General features: G+C 39.4%; 2 protein-coding genes across 3 annotated transcripts in view; one reads left to right on the top strand and one right to left on the bottom strand.

Moving 5' to 3' along the window:
- C5 (complement C5) overlaps nucleotides 1–18,597 on the top strand; it is a 149,154-nt gene that overhangs the window by 39,069 nt on the left and 91,488 nt on the right. For both annotated transcript variants that reach the window (XR_004540904.1, XM_033961430.1), the window contains exons 8-13: nucleotides 376–481; nucleotides 4,029–4,155; nucleotides 4,620–4,735; nucleotides 9,595–9,795; nucleotides 13,270–13,473; nucleotides 17,204–17,413. Coding sequence is in view for 1 of the 2 variants with exons in the window: in XM_033961430.1 (XP_033817321.1) it covers nucleotides 376–481; nucleotides 4,029–4,155; nucleotides 4,620–4,735; nucleotides 9,595–9,795; nucleotides 13,270–13,473; nucleotides 17,204–17,413 (964 nt within the window). In the remaining variant the exon portion in view is untranslated. The remainder of the gene's footprint in view (nucleotides 1–375; nucleotides 482–4,028; nucleotides 4,156–4,619; nucleotides 4,736–9,594; nucleotides 9,796–13,269; nucleotides 13,474–17,203; nucleotides 17,414–18,597) is intronic.
- Nucleotides 1–18,597, bottom strand: part of CNTRL (centriolin) — a 350,863-nt gene that overhangs the window by 322,731 nt on the left and 9,535 nt on the right. The window lies entirely within an intron of this gene.

Genomic DNA, 18,597 nt, shown 5'->3' with positions numbered 1-18,597 from the left:
CAACCACAGAAGGTGTGTCACATACATTAAAATTTAAGTTTGAAGACATCCACTAGGATCACAACATAGAAAACAATACATTTATTATAAGTAAGATCTAGTATGAACATGGTACTAGTATTATATGTGTATATACATAGGATGATTGACTATGGTATAAATGTGTATATATATTTAGGATGATTGATTATGGTATAAATATGTCTGTATTGAAAAAAACCATCTCAGAAAATGCTAACTCTGTATTGTAACACCTTTACAGAAGCTCATATATTGCAACACCATTACAGAAGCTCATGTACACCACTCTGAATTGAGTCCCCAGTCATTAGTAGCAGTATAGAAGCTTTAAATAAACAATACTTATTTCCACAGCTATTTCTATAACAAGAAGGTCTCCAGTGCTAGTGTTTATGTGCGTTATGGAATCATTGAAAATGGCATTAAACGGATGATACCAAGAACAGTGCAAACAGCTGCGGTAAAGAAACTTCAGTTTTCTTTTATGATGAAGCATATAGAGCACACAATGATTCTACAAAGGTATTTGAAATTGGCCAGCTCAGAAGCAGGCCAGATGAATAGACCTTTACCCTTCTTGGCTTATCATGGTAAATGTTTGGGGGTTTTTTTTTGCCTATGACTGGTTTGTGCTAAATAGGTTTCCTCAAAATACGATTTGAATACACTGCCTCCATTATAAATAAATTTATGTCATGCATATTCATTGTGGATATCCTGAAACCTGACAAGCAAGGGGGTCAATGTTCCCTCTAAGGACACAGTTCATGTGAGCAAAAAGACGGAGTTGATGTGAGCAAAAATTTTCCATTACATTACCCTAATGCAGTGGTTCTCAACCCTGTCCTGGGAACCCCCCAGCCAGTTCGGTTTTCAAGATATCCCTAATGAATATGCATGAGAGAGATTTGCATACCTGTCACTTCCATTATATGCAAATCTCTCTCATGCATATTCATTAGGGATATCTTGAAAACCCGACTGGCTGTGGAGTCCCCAGGACAGGGTTGAGAACCACTGCCCTAATGGTATCACACACACTGTACATTACAAATTAAGAGATTCCCATAGAGCTCAAAGTTCTCTCTTGATCTTCTGACATTGGAGTGCGGGGGTGGGGGGATTGGGGGGGAGGGTTCCTTGGTGAGGGGGAGGGGGGTTGGGTATTGTAGGTCTTCATGAAGGAAGACCTGACTTTTACTGCTGATTACTCCTATTTGTTGTTGTTGTTTGATGTTGTATTTTCCGAAAATTAATAAACATGAAATTAAAAAAACAAATTAAGAATTGCAAATATAAATAAAAAATGGAAAATAAGATATATATATTTTTTTAATTGAAAGGACTTAAAACATTTTTTCAATTAGCTCTCAAAGGTCAATACCTCCTTTCTCAGGTCAAGATAATAAGCTGTCTTGACCCAAGAAAGAAGGTTTTGGTCTCTGACAGTTGATCAAAAATGTATTAAAATTAGTACAATGAAAATATATCACCTTAACTCATTTTATATTTTAGTTTATTAACCTTTATAAACATGGATACCACACTACTTTATTCTGAATTAAAGATAAAAAATTTTTTTCTACATTTGTTTTCTGGCCATTCACTTCTTTCTAGGATTTTTCTCTCCTTTTCCTTTTGTCTTTTTTCAATTTATTTTTCTACCTCTATGTCCAGATTTAACTCATTCTTATTACCTAGTCTTCAAGTTTCCTCTTTTTTACAGTCTACCAGCAGCTTTCTATCTTTTTCCCCTCACCCTGGCTCTCCTATTTTACTTCTCCTTATTGCCAGTCTTTCACTAACTCTGACCTCTTTTACTCCCCAGTCTTACACTAATTCTGCTCTCTTTCTCTCCCCCATCCATACAGTGTGCCCCCTATATCTGCCCTTTCTTTTCCCTTCCATCATTATGCAATCTGTAAACCGCATAGTCAATATGCGGTATATAAATTTTTAAATAAATCACCCTCCTTTTTTTCTCTCCTCTCAAATATCTGCCTATTTCCCATCCAGCATCTGCCTCCTCTCCCCATTCCATCCAGCATCTCCATACTCTCTCTCCTCTTCCATCAGTATCTCCCTCCTCTGTCTCTTCCCTCTTCCATCATCTCCCTCCTGTCTCTCACCAGGTTTCAGTCTCCCTCCATCTATACAGCTTATCCCCTCCCTTTCCATCCATCATCCCCCCTCTACCCTTCCATCAAAATTTCCATCCTCTTTGTATCTCTACCCTTCCATACAATGTCTGCCCCTCTCTCCCCTTACCTCAATCCAGAATCTCTCCTTTCCATCCATCACTTCCTCCATTCCTTCATCTTCATCCTCTCTGTACCCCCAAACATCTGCCCTCTCTCCCCCCTGTTCAATCTGGAATTTGTCTTCCCACTTCTATACAAAATCTACCCCCTCTCTCTTCCCCTACCCCAAACCATCTCCACCAGCTTCTGTCCACTCTCTCTTCTCACTTCCACCAGTGTTCTACCCTCTTTTCTTCCAGCGTCAGCCCCTTCTCTCCCACCTACCCCACATACACTAGTGCCTGCTCCCTCCCACTCACCCCACATACACCAGCATCTGCCCTCTCTCTCCCACCCACCCTACATCCACCAGCATCTGCCCCCTCTCTCCCATCTACTCCAGCATCCCTACCACTGATGCTGCTTTCCCGAAGCAGCAGCAAACTGAAACAAACCGGCTGCAGAACCTTCCCATACATATCTGTGGCTGTCAGCTTTGCCCTGGAAGAAGAAATTACATTGGAGAGGGCAGGCCAGCAGCTGCAGATATGTATGGGAAGGTCCCAAACCTGGTTTGTTTCAGTTTGCCTCTGCTGCTTCTGGAAAGCAGCAGCAATGGCACAAGATGGAAGAGCGCTACTGGAAGGATGCTGGTCTCAACTCCATCCGCTGTGCAGTGGGGCTGAATGGCGGTGCAGCATCCTGCTAAAAGTGTGTGGCCACGCAGCCACTCAGCCACACAGACACGTTGCTTAGAAGGAACACTGAAGAACGTACTCTAGGACTAAGTTGAGAAAAACTGCATTAGAGTATTTTAGCTTGGCCAAGATTTGTCACATAGATTCAAATAACTCCTCAGCAAGAAGCAAGTATGCAATCATTCTATTCTACTAAGTGTCTGTGTTACAATGTTTCCATTGTACGTGGAAGGCAACAAAGTTCACTCTGAGGAAAGGGATGTTACCAGTACAAATAATGTGCTGCAAGGATTGCTTCTTAGTCTGGTTCTTGTAACATTTTTTGTAAGGAATATGATAGAAGTTCAATTTTCAAAAGTCCTTATCTGGATAGCAACACCTGCAATAAGGCTGTCTTTAGTTATCCAGATAGCAGACTGAATATCTCTGCTGTCTACAAATATGCATTTACTGATGGTTTATCTATGAAAAGATTACTTATACAGTACATGATTATTAGCTCACATAAATGGATTTACAACTGGTTCTATGTAGCTATGCTTGTCACGGCACGCCCAGATTGCTTGATCTCCCAATGCAGATCTTTTATTGCCGAAACACAGTAACGCTTTGATTGAGACATCAATAAATTTTGATTCCAAATCTGGCTGCTCTGTGAGTTCTGTTGCAAGACCATCACCCTTCCTCTGCTCTCCTATTGTTCTCCTTGGAGGATCTATCCAATTCTTCCATGCATTGAATTGGCACTCCGCATGTGGCATCGGAAGGTCTAACTTGAGTCATCAAATTATAGAATTGACCCTCTTATATAAAGTTATGACTAACCTCTGTCAAAGTTGTGATTTCTACCCCTCATCACTTGATCTTCCTCATGCTGCGTTCTAGGTTTTCTCCAGTGCTATTTGATAGAATAATAATCTTGTGAACCTCAGCTACTCATCTAGTAAATATCCCCTGCTTAAGGGGGGTGATCACTTTATTGATTATTAAAATTTTTAGCAGTGAATGAATATTTCTCTTCACACCCATTCTCAAACCAGGGTTCTTTCTGACTCTTCTTCATTACCAGATGTCTGATGGTGTGGCTGTGGTCATATTTAACAGCAAAAAGGCTGCAAAAGAACTAGGGATTGAGCAGCTAGAAGACCTGGATGGATGCTACTTATATATTACAACCACTGTCATAGAGACTCCAGGTAAACCCACCAAGGTTAGAGGTAGTGAAGTTTCCTTAAGGAAGACTTTTCAATGTAAGATATTTTGCAGTTTAAAGAGGAATTTTCCTACCCTGTCCCCAAAATTGCACCTAATATATTTATTTATTGTAAATCCTGTTTAGTGACTTACTTAGTACCTCTTTTATTGAGGACATTCTGGTACTCAAGACAAATTCTCTGCTCCTTCGTCCCCTGTATAGTTTCCTAAATTGTGTAAGTTCCATTGGAAATGTTTAAAACCAGAGATAACTGAAATCGATAAAGCCCTTCATGACACCAAGGAATAAAACGGTGACTGGCAAATTGGAACCACACAATGCATGAATGAACAAAACTCTAAGCTGTTTACCTTTTGACATCAGGCATGGATTGTACTTCATTTAGATAAATTATTTTGTGAAAAACCTAGTAATGTGCTAATTATACTCCATGCATTCTGCCAGGTGGAAATTCTGAAGAAAGTGAATATGAAGATGTTAAATATGTCTTGTATCCGTACACACTAAAACTGATGGCCACACCGCTATTTATACGACCTGGGCTTCCCTTTTATATTAAGGTTAGTTAATATGACCTTAGTGCCAATTCTGGTATCATGAGATATAAGTCCTTATTCTCTAAAATATTTATCATGTGGATTGGATTTGATTATTCCTTTTCAAAACTGAGCTCATGGGAGTCCTTCTACTAAACTGCAGTAAACACTAATGCATGTTTGCCATGAGCTAAAGATGCCTACTGTTAAACTTGCTGATTTGTTCATGCATACCATGTGCTAAATAAACCTTTTGTATTTTTGTGGAAGGGGGTATGTTTTGGGGGTGGAGAGTGGATGTGACAGTGCTATGCAGTACATGGGGCATTGCTGCATGCAGTGACATACCAAGGATGGGGTGGGGTAGGGGTGGACCGCCCCAGGTGCACGCCCTAGGGGGGTGCACAGCTGGCCGGGTCTGGAACCTCCTGGGATCTGCACTTCAGCGTGGCTGCCAGTCCACCGCCGCGGCTAAGAAAAAGGCTAAGAAGCTGGCGGGAGCGGCGAAAGCGTCCTTTAAGGAACACTTCCCAATCTGGCTCTATCCCGCCCCCTTAATGATGTCACCGGACAGCATTCCCAGCCATTGGTTGACCCAGGCAAGGTCGACCAATGGCTGAGGACGCTGTCCTTTGGTGTAATGAAGGGGGCGGGATAGAGCCAGATTGGGAGGCTGTTCCTTAAAGGACGCTTTCGCCACACTCCCGCTGGCTTCATAGCCTTTTTCGAAATGTAGCAGTGGCATACCAAGGGTGGGGGGGGGGGGGTGTATCAAAAAAATGATGGGCCGGGGGTGTGTGTGTGTGAGAAAAAATGATGGGACAAGGGTGGTGTCAAAAAATGATGGGCTGGGGTGTATGTGTAAAAAATGATGGGCCCCTGGTGTCACATACCCTAGGTACGCAACTGGCTGCACGTTAATTGATTAGTGCAGAGTTAGTGCGTGGGCCCTTACCGCCTACAAAATGGGTGGCAGTAAGGGCTCACATGGTCATATATTCAATGACCTCGTGCTTATTGCACAATTAGCACATGGCAATTCTGGGAATAGGAAAAATTGGCCTGTTTTCAATTGTACACAGGTGGCTTTAGCATGTGGGAAAGACCCATGTAAGGGGCACACACTAAGGCCACTTTTGGCATGGCTTTAGTAAAAGAACCAATAACAGAAAACCAAAAGAGATCATGTCTCATGAATGGCCCCTTGCCAGTGACCCCAAAACAAATATTTAAGTGGAGAAAAGAGCCTCAAAATTCATTCTGCAGCACTTTATAGACAAAGGTAAAACATAGCTCCACAGTTATTATCATGGGCAACAAAAACTCTACTAACAATGACTTCAAAGGTCACAAAGCAAAAAACTCTTGTGCAGTTTAGTAAAAAAAAAAAAAAAAAAGGGGGGGGGGGGTAATTTTTTTAATTGACTTAATTGCTGCTCATAACTGAAAGCACCATTAAAAAATGATTAGTAAAATTTAGTAAAAGAACCCCATGGTGAAGATGGTTTATAATCTAAAATCCTAAGTTACTAATGTTTATTTATTTAAAAATTTATATACTCCTATATCTAAGCAATTCACAAAAAAAGAAAAGCATACATTAATATACAATTTAATATATAAGTTTATAAAACAATTAGACTTAAAGTATTTCAAACTTACTCAACAAAAGCCTACTTAAACAAATGTGCTTTAAGCTTTTTAACAAAGAAGAAGGTGCCATGCCTCGGGGTAAAACAGAGCAGCAAAAGAAAAGGCACAGGAGATGTCAAAGCCAACGTTCAGCTACGTATACTTTATTGGTGGTTTATCAAAAATTCCAAAAACAAGTCTTTGACATACAATATAAATGTGGTCCAAACTAGGATCCAAGTTCCGGCGACTGTATTGCCTTCCTCAGGGGGACAAGGAACTTATGATACTCTTTAAAAGTTGCTCTGTGGTGCTTCAGCATCTCTGCTCAGGAAAAAGGCACCCCCCCCAAAAAAAAAAACACAACAACAAAAAGCAGGAATGCTAAAGTGCTACCGAGCAACTTTTGAAGAGTATCACAAGTTCCATGTTATTTCCTGAGGAAGGCGACGTAGTCACCAAATCTTGGATCCTAGTCAGGACACATTTGTATTGTATGTCAAGGACTTGTTTTTTAATTTATGATAAACCACCAATAAAGTATACGTAACTGAAGGTTGGCTTTGACATCTCCTGTGCCTCTTCTTTTGATGCTCTTTAAGCTTTTTAGCTAGGACAGTTGGAGTTGACTTTAGCTTTTGTAGAAGCAAGTTCCATAAAATAGATTCTGCTGTAGAAAACATTCTGGCCTGAGATTCATTAACGTGGATTTGGTGACATGTTGCAAAATCTATCAACCTTTCGTTCATAAATGGTAATTGTCAAGATAGTTGATAAATTCTCAATGAAGAAACAATGCAGGTATTTCATTGTCCAGAGGGATAATAATCTAAAGTCATCATTCCTAATGTGTTTAATGATGCAAACTATGCCCTGAGCTCAAATTAATGCATGTTGACTGGTTAACACACATTAGGAAAAAAGGTTCTAAGTTTGCAGCTGGGTCATTGGAGTGTTAAGTGATTTGCTGTTGGTGACGAGGAGCATCAGAAGGATTTGAACCCTAGCTTCTCTGATTCTCAGTTCCCAACCATAATCACTAGGCTACTTCCCCACTAACTTCTATATTTGTGGCAAAATGTTTGTGGTTTTCTCTACACATTGACCAGAGAAATCACTATTTTTTTTATTTAGTCAAAGCTGAATATTATTTTCTTAATCACCAGCTTGGGATTTTGTTAGTTTTTAGTTCTATTCTTATGTCCCACACCCATGAAGTGTGTTTTTAGGGTTTTAGGCATTACGGCCCTAATTTTATACAAGAGGCCTACATCTAAGCATCTAGATCAGTGTGCCTAGTCAATCTAGGTGCCTAACTTAATTTTCTTAATGGCCTTAATTGGTGCTGATAATTGAAAGTACCATTAAAAATTGATTAAAATTGGAAGGGGACAGTAACTAGACTGTGGATGGAACTGCCATTTCCAGTTTTGGGTATATTATTTTTTCTAATGACCATATGACTATCCTAATATTCTATGGTGGACTGGTTCTGTAATAGATGGGTGATCCTTGGTTGTTCCTAGGGAGGGGGAGGGAGGAAGGAAAGGGGGGGCGAAAGGAGGGGGGTATTGGGTGTCATAGTGGCATATTGTGTTGCAACAGAGTTGCTTGATGTTAGTGGATAGCACTATGTGAAAGTTGTAGTAATACCTAAGGTATATTATGCTGTTATCCTCTATGCTGTACGAATGCCTAAGTGCAATGTTCTGATTTTGTTTCAGTGGTTTGTATTTGTTTTTTCTATAAATAAAAATTACAAAAAAAAAAATTAATTAAAACAAATTAATTTGCCAGTAGGCGCCTACCACTTTGATGTAGGTGTCTACACTGAGGCGTAGTTAGAGGTGGATTTAGGGCAGAACTTGGGCATGAATTGACTTAGGCATCAATGGGCGCCTACCTTAAGCACCAGCGTTTTAGGCCAAGAAAACCCTGGCTTAATATACTGGCGCCTAAGGTTTTCACACCTACTGGGGCCTAAGCAATTTAGAGCCTGCTAGGTGTAATTCTAAAAACAGCACCTAACTTTTGACATGCGGTAGGTGCTGCTTTCCTAGGTGCCTACCAAGTTAGGTGTAGTTTACAGAATCTGGCCCTACATATTTCGAAAGAGTCCAGAGAAGAGCGACTAAGATGGTTAAGAGGCTGGAGGAGTTGCCGTACAGTGAAAGATTAGAGAAACTGGGCCTTTTCTCCCTCGAACAGAGGAGATTGAGAAGGGACATGATTGAAACATTCAAGGTACTGAAGGGAATAGGCTTAGTAGATAAGGACAGGTTGTTCACCCTCTCCAAGGTAGGGAGAACGAGAGGGCACTCTCTAAAATTGAAAGGGGATAGATTCCGTACGAATGTAAGGAAGTTCTTCTTCACTCAGAGAGTAGTAGAAAACTGGAACGCTCTTCCGGAGTCTGTCTTAGGGGAAAACACCCTCCAGGGACTCAAGACAAAGTTAGACAAGTTCCTGCTGAACCAGAATGTACGCAGGTAGGGCTAGTTTCAGTTAGGGTGCTGGTCTTTGACCAAGGGCCACCGCGTGAGCGGACTGCTGGGCACGATGGACCACTGGTCTGATCCAACAGCGGCAATTCTTATGTTCTTATGTTTAATGAGAAGCAGTCATTTTTTGCAGTAGCCAATGCTACTAGAGTTTCAGATATATTCTTAATGTGAGTCAGAAGCAGTGCTCTATCATTAAAAATATTTCTGTGTGAACATTACCATGGGTCAAGATTCCATCCTGAGATTAGATAATTGTGCTGCTGATTAATACCTGACAATCAATATACAAAAAGATAGCTGAATTGTATCACTGGGATCTAAGTGTAGCATTTTAAGAGATATATCCAGGAGCAGGAGCAGAATAAAGAGGCTTACATACTCACTGATGTCAGTGACTAGGTCTTTAGCAGTTACTAGAAGTAAATAACTGGACATCACTGTATAATAAGTCACAGTGTTATACAGTTGCTGGATATGTGTGTGTGTGTGGGGGGGGATGGGTTAGGAAATATTGGTATTAGTTAACTGCTCAGAATGAGTGAATTGTAGTGTAGGGTTTTTTTTTTTAATATACAAAGGTAAAGTGTGTGTGTGGAGGGGGGGCAGGGGCAGAAATGTATCAAAAGTATGCCATTTGCACATCTGTATTTCCTGTCAAAAATAAATCTGGAACTTTTTTTTTTTTCACATGAAGTCAAACCAGAGCAAATGAATCTTTCTCACTGAATCCTGTATTTCAACGAACAGGTACAGGTGAGGGATACCTCAGACCAATTAGTTGGATGGGTCCCAGTGACTCTGACTGCAACTTCATTCACTGTGGATAATGTAGACACCCCTCTAGTAGATGAGAGCCTGGAGGCGGGAAATGGAGTAACATCGGAGGACGACGGGTTGGCATTCTTCATCCTTAATGTTCCAGCAGATGCCAACACGCTGACCTTTACAGTGAGTCCACTTCTCAGTATTATTCTCTGATTTAACGTACACCAAAGTTGACTCTCTCTGAACTTTATCAGTCAACTTATAGACCTCTTTCTTTTTGTCTCTTTTTCCTGACCAAATCTACCAATGAGCTCACTATCAAATCAGAACCATGGACAAATCCCTGCGGAGTTCCACAAGGATCACCTCTCTCACCTACGCTCTTCAACCTCTTTATCTCCTCCCTAGGAGCCACTTTAGATACCCTAGATGTCATATCTTTCAGCTATGCTGATGACATCACCATAATCCTCCCATTCGACCCATCAGAGACCACCACCACAACAAAGCTAGAAACAACCTTAGACACAGTAGAAAAATGGATGATGGATCACAAACTAAAACTAAATTCTGAAAAAACAAAATTCCTTTTGCTCGAAAAAGCCCAAACTCCTACCATCACTGAACTGAAAATCAAAAATACCAAATACCCAATACAACCCGAACTAAAACTCCTAGGAGTTACGATAGACAGATGTTGCACAATGCAGCCCCAGATCAACAAAACAACCCAGAAAGCTTTTCTAACCATGAGAAATCTCCGTAAAATCAGAAAATTCTTTGACCAAGCACAATTTAGACTAATCGTCCAATCCCTAGTCTTAGGTCTGCTGGATTATTGCAACTCCCTATATCTTCCTTGTCCAGCCACTATGATAAAACAACTCCAGACCATACAAAACACCACCCTCAGATTGATCTACTCACTCAAAAAATATGATCACATAACAACTGCCTTCTTAGACTCTCACTGGCTACCCATACAAGCACGAATCCAATTCAAATTCTACTGCCTGATATTCAAAGCATTACACGGCTCTTCCCCCTCCTATCTAAATAACTGCTTAAACCAAATCTCCACCTCAAGACACAGAAGAACCTCGAATCCTTTCGCCTTCCCCCCACTCAAAGGCACACAACGCAAGAAAATGTTTGACAACCTTCTAGCAACACAAGCAGCAAAAATCAACCATTCCATCTCCAATCTTATGACAATATCAGACAACTTCAAAACATTCAGAAAAGAAATCAAAACCCTGCTTTTCAAAAAATTCATCCAAATATCTTAACCCCTCCTCTTTTACCTCCAGAAGATTCACCTACCTTCAGATAACCTTCCCCCAAATTACCCACCTTAACACCTTCCAATTAAACAAATACCATAAATAGATTGTAACCTACCTTCTCTAACTGAATTCCATATGTATTTTTCATACAGTTCTTCACTGTCAGTTTAATTTCCATCCTATAAATTCACATAGAATTTTTTCAACCATCTTTATTTTCTCTTCTTTATTAATTTCCAGGTACTTTAGTTAGATTGTGAGCCTTCGGGACAGTAAGGGAATTTTTTAAGTACCTTCTTACTTCTCATTTATAATCTTAATGTATATTTTCTTCAAACCGCTTAGAACCTAACGGATGTAGCGGTATATAAGAAATAAATTACATTACATTACTATACAACAAAGTATATTTGGATGACTGTGTTAAATTCTGTACACACACTCTCAAAAAAAAAAAGGATATCCAAATGCTTGGAAAAGAATAAGCAAGCTAAGATTATAAAAAGAGTCAAGGGCTTGCATATACCAAAAGTCTGACTCCACAATGGCGCTAATATTCCCCAGAAAAAAAACCCCTAAGGGGTCAAGATTCAGCTGACACTGCTCAGTGTTTTTGTTGACAATCCCTGGCATTGTACCTGTCATAGAGAATGACACGGTGACAGAATTCATCATCGTTCCCATCCCTACGGATAACTCCAGGAAACCATCCCTATGTCATTCTTTATCATCGTTCCCATCCCTACGGATAACCGCAGGAAACCATCCCCATGTCATTCTTTGAGGAGAGAGGGAAGAATCAGAGTAAAAATGACCACAACCACTGATCCTCAAGCCTTGCATTAAAGAATGCTGGTGTAGAAGGTCTGAGGTTGAGAGAGACACTAAAGAATGATACGGGATGGTTTTCTGCTGTAACGGTGATGAATTCTGTCACCGTGGCATTCTCTACCTGGGAATTCAATGCTGGGCCATATCCGAGTTTCCAGAACTGGATAAACCGTAGCTCCGAGTTTCCAGAACTGGATAAACTGTAGCTGGTTAGATGCAATAGGCAACACTTAACTTGTTATGGTAAACTACATTAAGATAGGACTGACTTTTATGAAGTTACCTTGGCTGGTTAAGTTCTGAATATCAGCATTTATCTGGCCAAGTGGTGACTCCATCCCCGGAGTGCCCCACAAACAGGTGGTTTCATGCTCAATGCTATCTGGTTATTTTCAGCAGCACTAACCAGTTAAGTGCTGCTAAACATTTGTGGTTGGCCCCAGCAGGTGATTTAACCAATGAGGAACTATTTCTGGCCAGTTAAGTCACTTTGACTATTGACCCCTTTGGGTTCAATAGGACAGGAAGACCCATTTTACATAGAATGTTGAGACGAATTGAAACACTCAAGATTGGAATGTGCAAAGTTCCAGTGGTACTGCTCTGGATAAAATGAATGGTACAAATTCAGCAACTTCCAGATTTTATTTATTTATTTATATATATACCACTTATAGCCTCACTTGGTTTATATTCAGGTACTCAAGTATTTTTCCCTATCTGTCCCAGTGGGCTCACATTCTACCTAACATACCTGTGGCAATGGGGGATTAAGTGACTTACCCATGGTCACAGGGAGCAGCATGGGATTTGAGGGTGCTGAGGCTGTAGCTCTAACCCCTGCGCCACACACTCCCCTGCAGGTGGCAATTCCGCAACATTCATGTATTAGGGGCATCAGTGCTGCCAATTAAGGCTGTGCTATGGCTATACTGCATGTTATTTGCCCCTTAATATGTGTTTAAGGGCTCTAATGCAAGTTGTGGTGCCACAATGCAAAGTTAAATCTCTGTGGAGTGCATGGTAATAAGATGCAAATACATGCAAAGTATCTTATTAGTGTGTAAATTCCATAAACTCTTTGCCTTTATATGGAAAAGGGTAAAGTTAATGGATCTGATATGCCACCTTTCTGTGGTACAACCAAAGTGGTTTGCATTTATCTGACCCCTAGTGGTATTACTGTAAAGCAGGGGTAGGGAACTCCGGTCCTCGAGAGCCGTATTCCAGTCGGGTTTTCAGGATTTCCCCAATGAATATGCATGAGATCTATGTGCATGCACTGCTTTCAATGCATATTCATTGGGGAAATCCTGAAAACCCGACTGGAATACGGCTCTCGAGGACCGGAGTTCCCTACCCCTGCTGCAAAGGGTCACCAATGCCATTTTGAACCTGGCACTGCAAGGACATGAGCAACTGGGGGATCACTCCTCCCTGAAATACACTAGCCTCTGTGGATTATTATTTAGTGAGATGTTTGGTTTTTTTTTTGTTTCCTACATCCTTAACAAGTTCACATTTTTCCCCATAACGTTAGATAAAAACTGCAGACAAACATCTCCCAGAGGAGAGGCAAGGGACAGCTGAATACACAGCAAGAACGTATGTCTCTCTCAGCAAAAGCTATCTGTATATTGACTGGGCAGTGAAGTATACTAGGCTACATGTGGGAGAATATCTGAACATTAACGTGTACCCTAGGAGTCCAAACATGCATAAAATAAAGCACTACAGCTATTTGGTAAGTCAATGATTTATTGTATCACTGTGGCTTTTACATGTGCCAGTAGGATGAAGAAATTAAGTCTTCCCTTGTTACCCTTCTGTTCTTGATCCCATTGAAAAGAAGAAAAATAAATGGGGAAAATGTTTCTTTTTCTGACTTTATTTTGATTTTTGGACACTTGCTTGTGTTAAACATGTGCTAGTAAGTTTTAATGAAAGTTTATAGATTTAGGCCCATATTCTATAAACTTAGGTGCTGGTAGGTGCCCTACTGCGCCTAAGTCCAAAATGCCATTTAAAAGCAGGCTTAAAAGAAAATTCAAGGAGCTAGAATCGCACCTCATGCCACTGTAGTCGTAGCTAATGCTGGAAGTGGCGTTAGGCGCCATAAAGCACCTACATAGGCATGATTCATGTCAAAGGTAGGTGCCAAAATGTAGGCCTTGAAAACCCTGGCCTACATTTCCAATGCCTGCCTTAGCTGGAGGCGCGATTCCCTAAACAGTGCTGTCATGTTTATTCATCAAGTTTATTCATGTTTTTGATTAAACGCTTATCCAAAGGTACAAAGCTTGTAGAAAGAGTAAAAAAAGAAAAAGAACATTAACATTTTAAGAAATTAAACGTACATGATTCATTATGAGACATACTTGGGTAACTGCTTTGTGAAGCCACAAGAAACAATAGGAAATAGGGGGAGAACTACAATTTTAAAGAAAAAGTACATAAAAGGAAAATACATAAGGGAGGTGGGAAAAAAAAGATTGCTGGCAAAGATATAGGTCAAATTTGGAAACTGCTAAAATTATCAATTTGATTAACATACAATCAGCAGTCGCTTTTAAGGCAGCCACCACCAATGGCACCATTTAGAGAATCCAGGCCTTAGGCCATATTCTATAAAAAGCACCTTACCAGTGCCTAAGTTGTCCAAAATGCTGTTTAAAAGCATTTTTAGACCCTAAATCAATTAACATTTTGGTTCACTCTTTAATCATCTCAAAATTAGACTATTGTAATTCCCTCTTAATTAACATAACCCAGAAAGAAAAAAGACGGCTTCAAATGATCCAATACACAGCAATTAAATTTATTTACAAAGCAAAAAAATATGATCACGTGACCCCATTATTTATCAAATCTCATTGGCTTCCCATTTCTCACCGAATCACTTTCAAAATTTTATTTCTGGTTTTCAAAACACTAATTTCCAATGAACCTTTATTTATATCAAAAATGATTATTCCATATAACTCTGCACGTACTCTAAGATCATCCTCATCAAATTTACTTTCAATCCCCTCACTGAAAATTATAGGCACCAGACGGAATGATATTTTCTCCGTTATGGCCCCTACATTGTGGAACTCCCTTCCTAATTTTATTAAAAGCGAAAAAGATCTAGTCTCTTTTAAGAAAACTTTAAAAACATATCTATTTCAAGACGCATTTGATACATGATACGATATACTCAAATTTTATTCATGACACGATATACTCAAAATTCTTACATTTTACAATAATTAAAAAAAAATTTTACCTTACCCCTTTATTTCCTATTGTTTTTTTCCCTTCTATGTAATTTCTAACAAATAACAAAATTGTAACTTTCCCCTCTCTCCCTACTCATTCATGTCTGTCTAAAAATTGTCTGTCTAATGTCTGACTTATTTAAATTTTATGTAATACCAACATCTGATGGTTTTTAAATTGTACATCGCTTAGATATTGTAATAAGCGATTCATCAAATGTGATTAAACTTGAAACTTGAAACTTGACTTAAAAGAAAATTCAAGGTGCCTAAAAAATAGTGCTGGAATTGCGACTCCAACAACGGCGCCATTTAGAGAATTTGGGCCTTAAAGTATTACGTTGATTTAGTTTTCACTAAGGGCTCCTTTTACTAAGCTGCAATAGCGTTTTTAGCGCGCACAGAATTTTAGCACGCGCTAAACCTGCGCTACGCAGCTAGAACTAACGCCAGCTCATTGCTGGCGTTAGCGTCTAGCACGCGCACTAAAACCTCTATCGCAGCTTAGTAAAAGGAGCCCTAAGAGGTCCTTGTACTAAAGTGTGCTGAAATCTGGACTTAACACATTTTAATGCCGACTTTCCTATGCGCTAAGCCCAGATTTGATGCATATATATATATATACAGTATATATATATATATATATATTTTTTTTTTTTTTTAATTTATTTTTTTTTTCTTAACGAGAATATAAATCAGAATGAAAGTTTTTGACCATTAGTTCATGATAATTAGAAGAAAAATAATGTTTTCTTTAAAATTTAAACTGAATAGGAATGGAAAATATACTGTCCTGAACAGAATAAGAATTACAGTATAAATAAATAATAGCTTATCAAAAATGACTTATGGCCTCTTTTACAAAGCCGCGCTAGCAGCTGCGCTGCGCTAACAGCCCTGAAGCCCATAGAGATTTAAAGGGCTTCAGGGCTGTTGCTGCGTGGCTTTGTAAAAGAGGCTGTTAAGAGGAATGAAAATTTTTACACACATATACGAGAGCATGAACTGAAGAACTGAATAGAACTAAAATTTTTGGAAAAGGCCTGAATAAAAACTAGAATTACTGATGTATGTGTTTCGCATGAACTCAAATTATTTGTCATGAGTTTGTGACTGGAATAAGAACTGAATAAGACGTAAACCCTCCCTTTTATAAAACCACGCAGGAGGATTTTAGCGACGGCTGACGCGCTGTTCGGATGCTCATAAGAACTCTATGACCGTCAGAGCAGCACAGAGCATTCAGTGTGCCGACCGGCGCTAAAAACCTCTTGCACAGCTATGTAAAAGGGAAGGAAAATTTTGGGAAGAGGATTGAATAAAACTAGAATTAAGATTCTTGTCAGAACTATAATAAGAATAAAAATGATATGTTTTATAACTGAATAGGAACTAAAACTAAAATATCACTGCTATGCACCCACCTTTTCTCTGGTTAAGAGTATTTATGGGTATTGCACTTAGATTTGTCATGTGACATGCCACAGCTCATGATTGCTATGGCTCTATCACATTTATTTAGAGTAATTAGCAAGGGTACAGAGAAGGGTGACAAAAATGATAAAGGGAACAGCACGATTTCTCTATGAGGAAAGGCTAAAATGGCTAGGGCTGTTCAGCTTGGAGAAGAGATGACTGAAGAGAGATATGATAGAGCTGTATAAAATACTGAGTGGACTGGAATGGGTAGATGGGAATCACTCATTTACCCTTTCCAGATATATTAGGACTAGGGGGCATGCAAAGAAGCTACTAAATAGTAAATTTAAAGCAAACTGGATAAAATATTTCTTCACTCAATGTGCAATTTATTGCCAGAGAACTTGGTAAAAGCAGTTAGCTTAGTGGGGTTTAAAAATGGTTTGGATTAATCCCTAAAAGAAAACTCCATAAGCCATTATTAAGATGGACTTGGGAAAATCCACTGCTTATTTCTAGGATAATCAACATAAAATGTGTTTTATTCTTTGGGATCTTTACCAAGTAGTTGTGGTCTGGACTGGCTACTGTTGGAAACAGGATACCGGACTTGATGGACCTTTGGTCTGTCCCAGTACGGCAACGCTTATGTTCTTGTTTTACAGAGAGTCATTCAGAGAGTGTTCCTGTTTGGAAGAGCTTACTAATATGACCAAAATGGAATGAACCTCTAATCACTTGAGCTTTTCTTTGAACTCTGTTTCACCACAGTTCCTTGTCTCTTTTTTCCTACAGGTTTTATCCAAGGGTAAGATTGTGAAATATGGAACAGTGGGCAGATATGCAGATTCCTCATTTCAGAACCTGAACATTAAGACAACCAAGGAAATGGTTCCTTCAGCTCGTGTCCTGGTTTATTACATTATCACCAGTGAACAAACTGCGGAATTAGTTGCGGACTCTGTCTGGATAAACATAGAAGAGAAATGTGTGAATAACCTAAAGGTAAGAACAGAATACAGCTAATGTGTAGGAACAGAATGAAAGAAAGGCAAAAGTAGCTTAGGTAACATCCAGGGACCTTTACTGATGATATTTCACATCACAACCAACAATGTTGATATTCAGAGAGTCTATCCAGACCTGGTTAATTTTTGGAGTTTAAATTTCCCACCACTCACTGGAAAAATTTCACGCAGGCAAATTGTTTCCCATACTAAATATATCCAGATATAAAAGCCGGTGCCAGGATGTGATTAAACGCTAGCTGATCATTTCTGACTTCTGAATTCCAGACATATTCAGCAACTAAAAAAACTTTATCTGAATGATATTTCTGCTCAGTGGATTTTTGAATACAAACCTCAAAATAGAAACTGTGAAGGGAGTCATCCCATGTGGTATGAGGAGAATCTTTTTCTTGTATGGAGGGGAGGAAGGGGGATGGGATTTGATATACTGTACTGCTTTTCTGTGTTTTATAATCAAAGAGGTTTATAAATAGGTACTTATTTTGTATCTGAGGCAATGAAGGGTTAAGTGACTTGCCTAGAGTCACAAAGGCTGCATTGGGAATTCAACCCGACTCCCCTGGTTCTCAGGCCACTACACTAACCATTTGGTTACTCCTGCACTAACCATTGGCTTCTGGGAGTAAGGTTGTCAACTGATTGCAGATTCATTTAACAGAATTTATTGAGTCTTGATTTTACCCCCATAGCATACAGGGATTGTAATCTTGCTTCTTTTAGGTAATGCAGTTGGGAAATCAGGACTACAAGTCCCTGCATGCAATGGGGCAAACACAGGACTGGATCAATTCTATCCAGCAAATTTGGAGTCAGTTGGCAACCCTAACAAGAGGCTTTTAAACTGTTTTACTGTGTTCAGTTATCATACAGATTTTATTAGAGCACCCTACACTGGAAATCTTTTGTGTTTTTATTCACATTAAGATATATGTCCAATCATAGTATAAATAGATGTATTTATTTCTGCTCCTTTATGTAGATGACTGATCAGAATACTGTTTCTTATAAAATCAAAAAATCAATTATTTTTGCAATCATTCCTTCATTTCCCCTTCCCCATGCTTCAATGCATCTCTCATACATTGAGGAGCATGAATAATTCTGGTTGGTCCATACTTATAATCCCTACAAAGCAGCTAAAGCCTGTATATTCACATT

This window comes from Geotrypetes seraphini, chromosome 10 (assembly GCF_902459505.1).
Source record: "Geotrypetes seraphini chromosome 10, aGeoSer1.1, whole genome shotgun sequence".
Lineage (NCBI taxonomy): Eukaryota > Metazoa > Chordata > Amphibia > Gymnophiona > Dermophiidae > Geotrypetes > Geotrypetes seraphini.
Note: the sequence above shows the minus strand (reverse complement) of the source record. Positions and strands in the feature narration are given on the sequence as shown.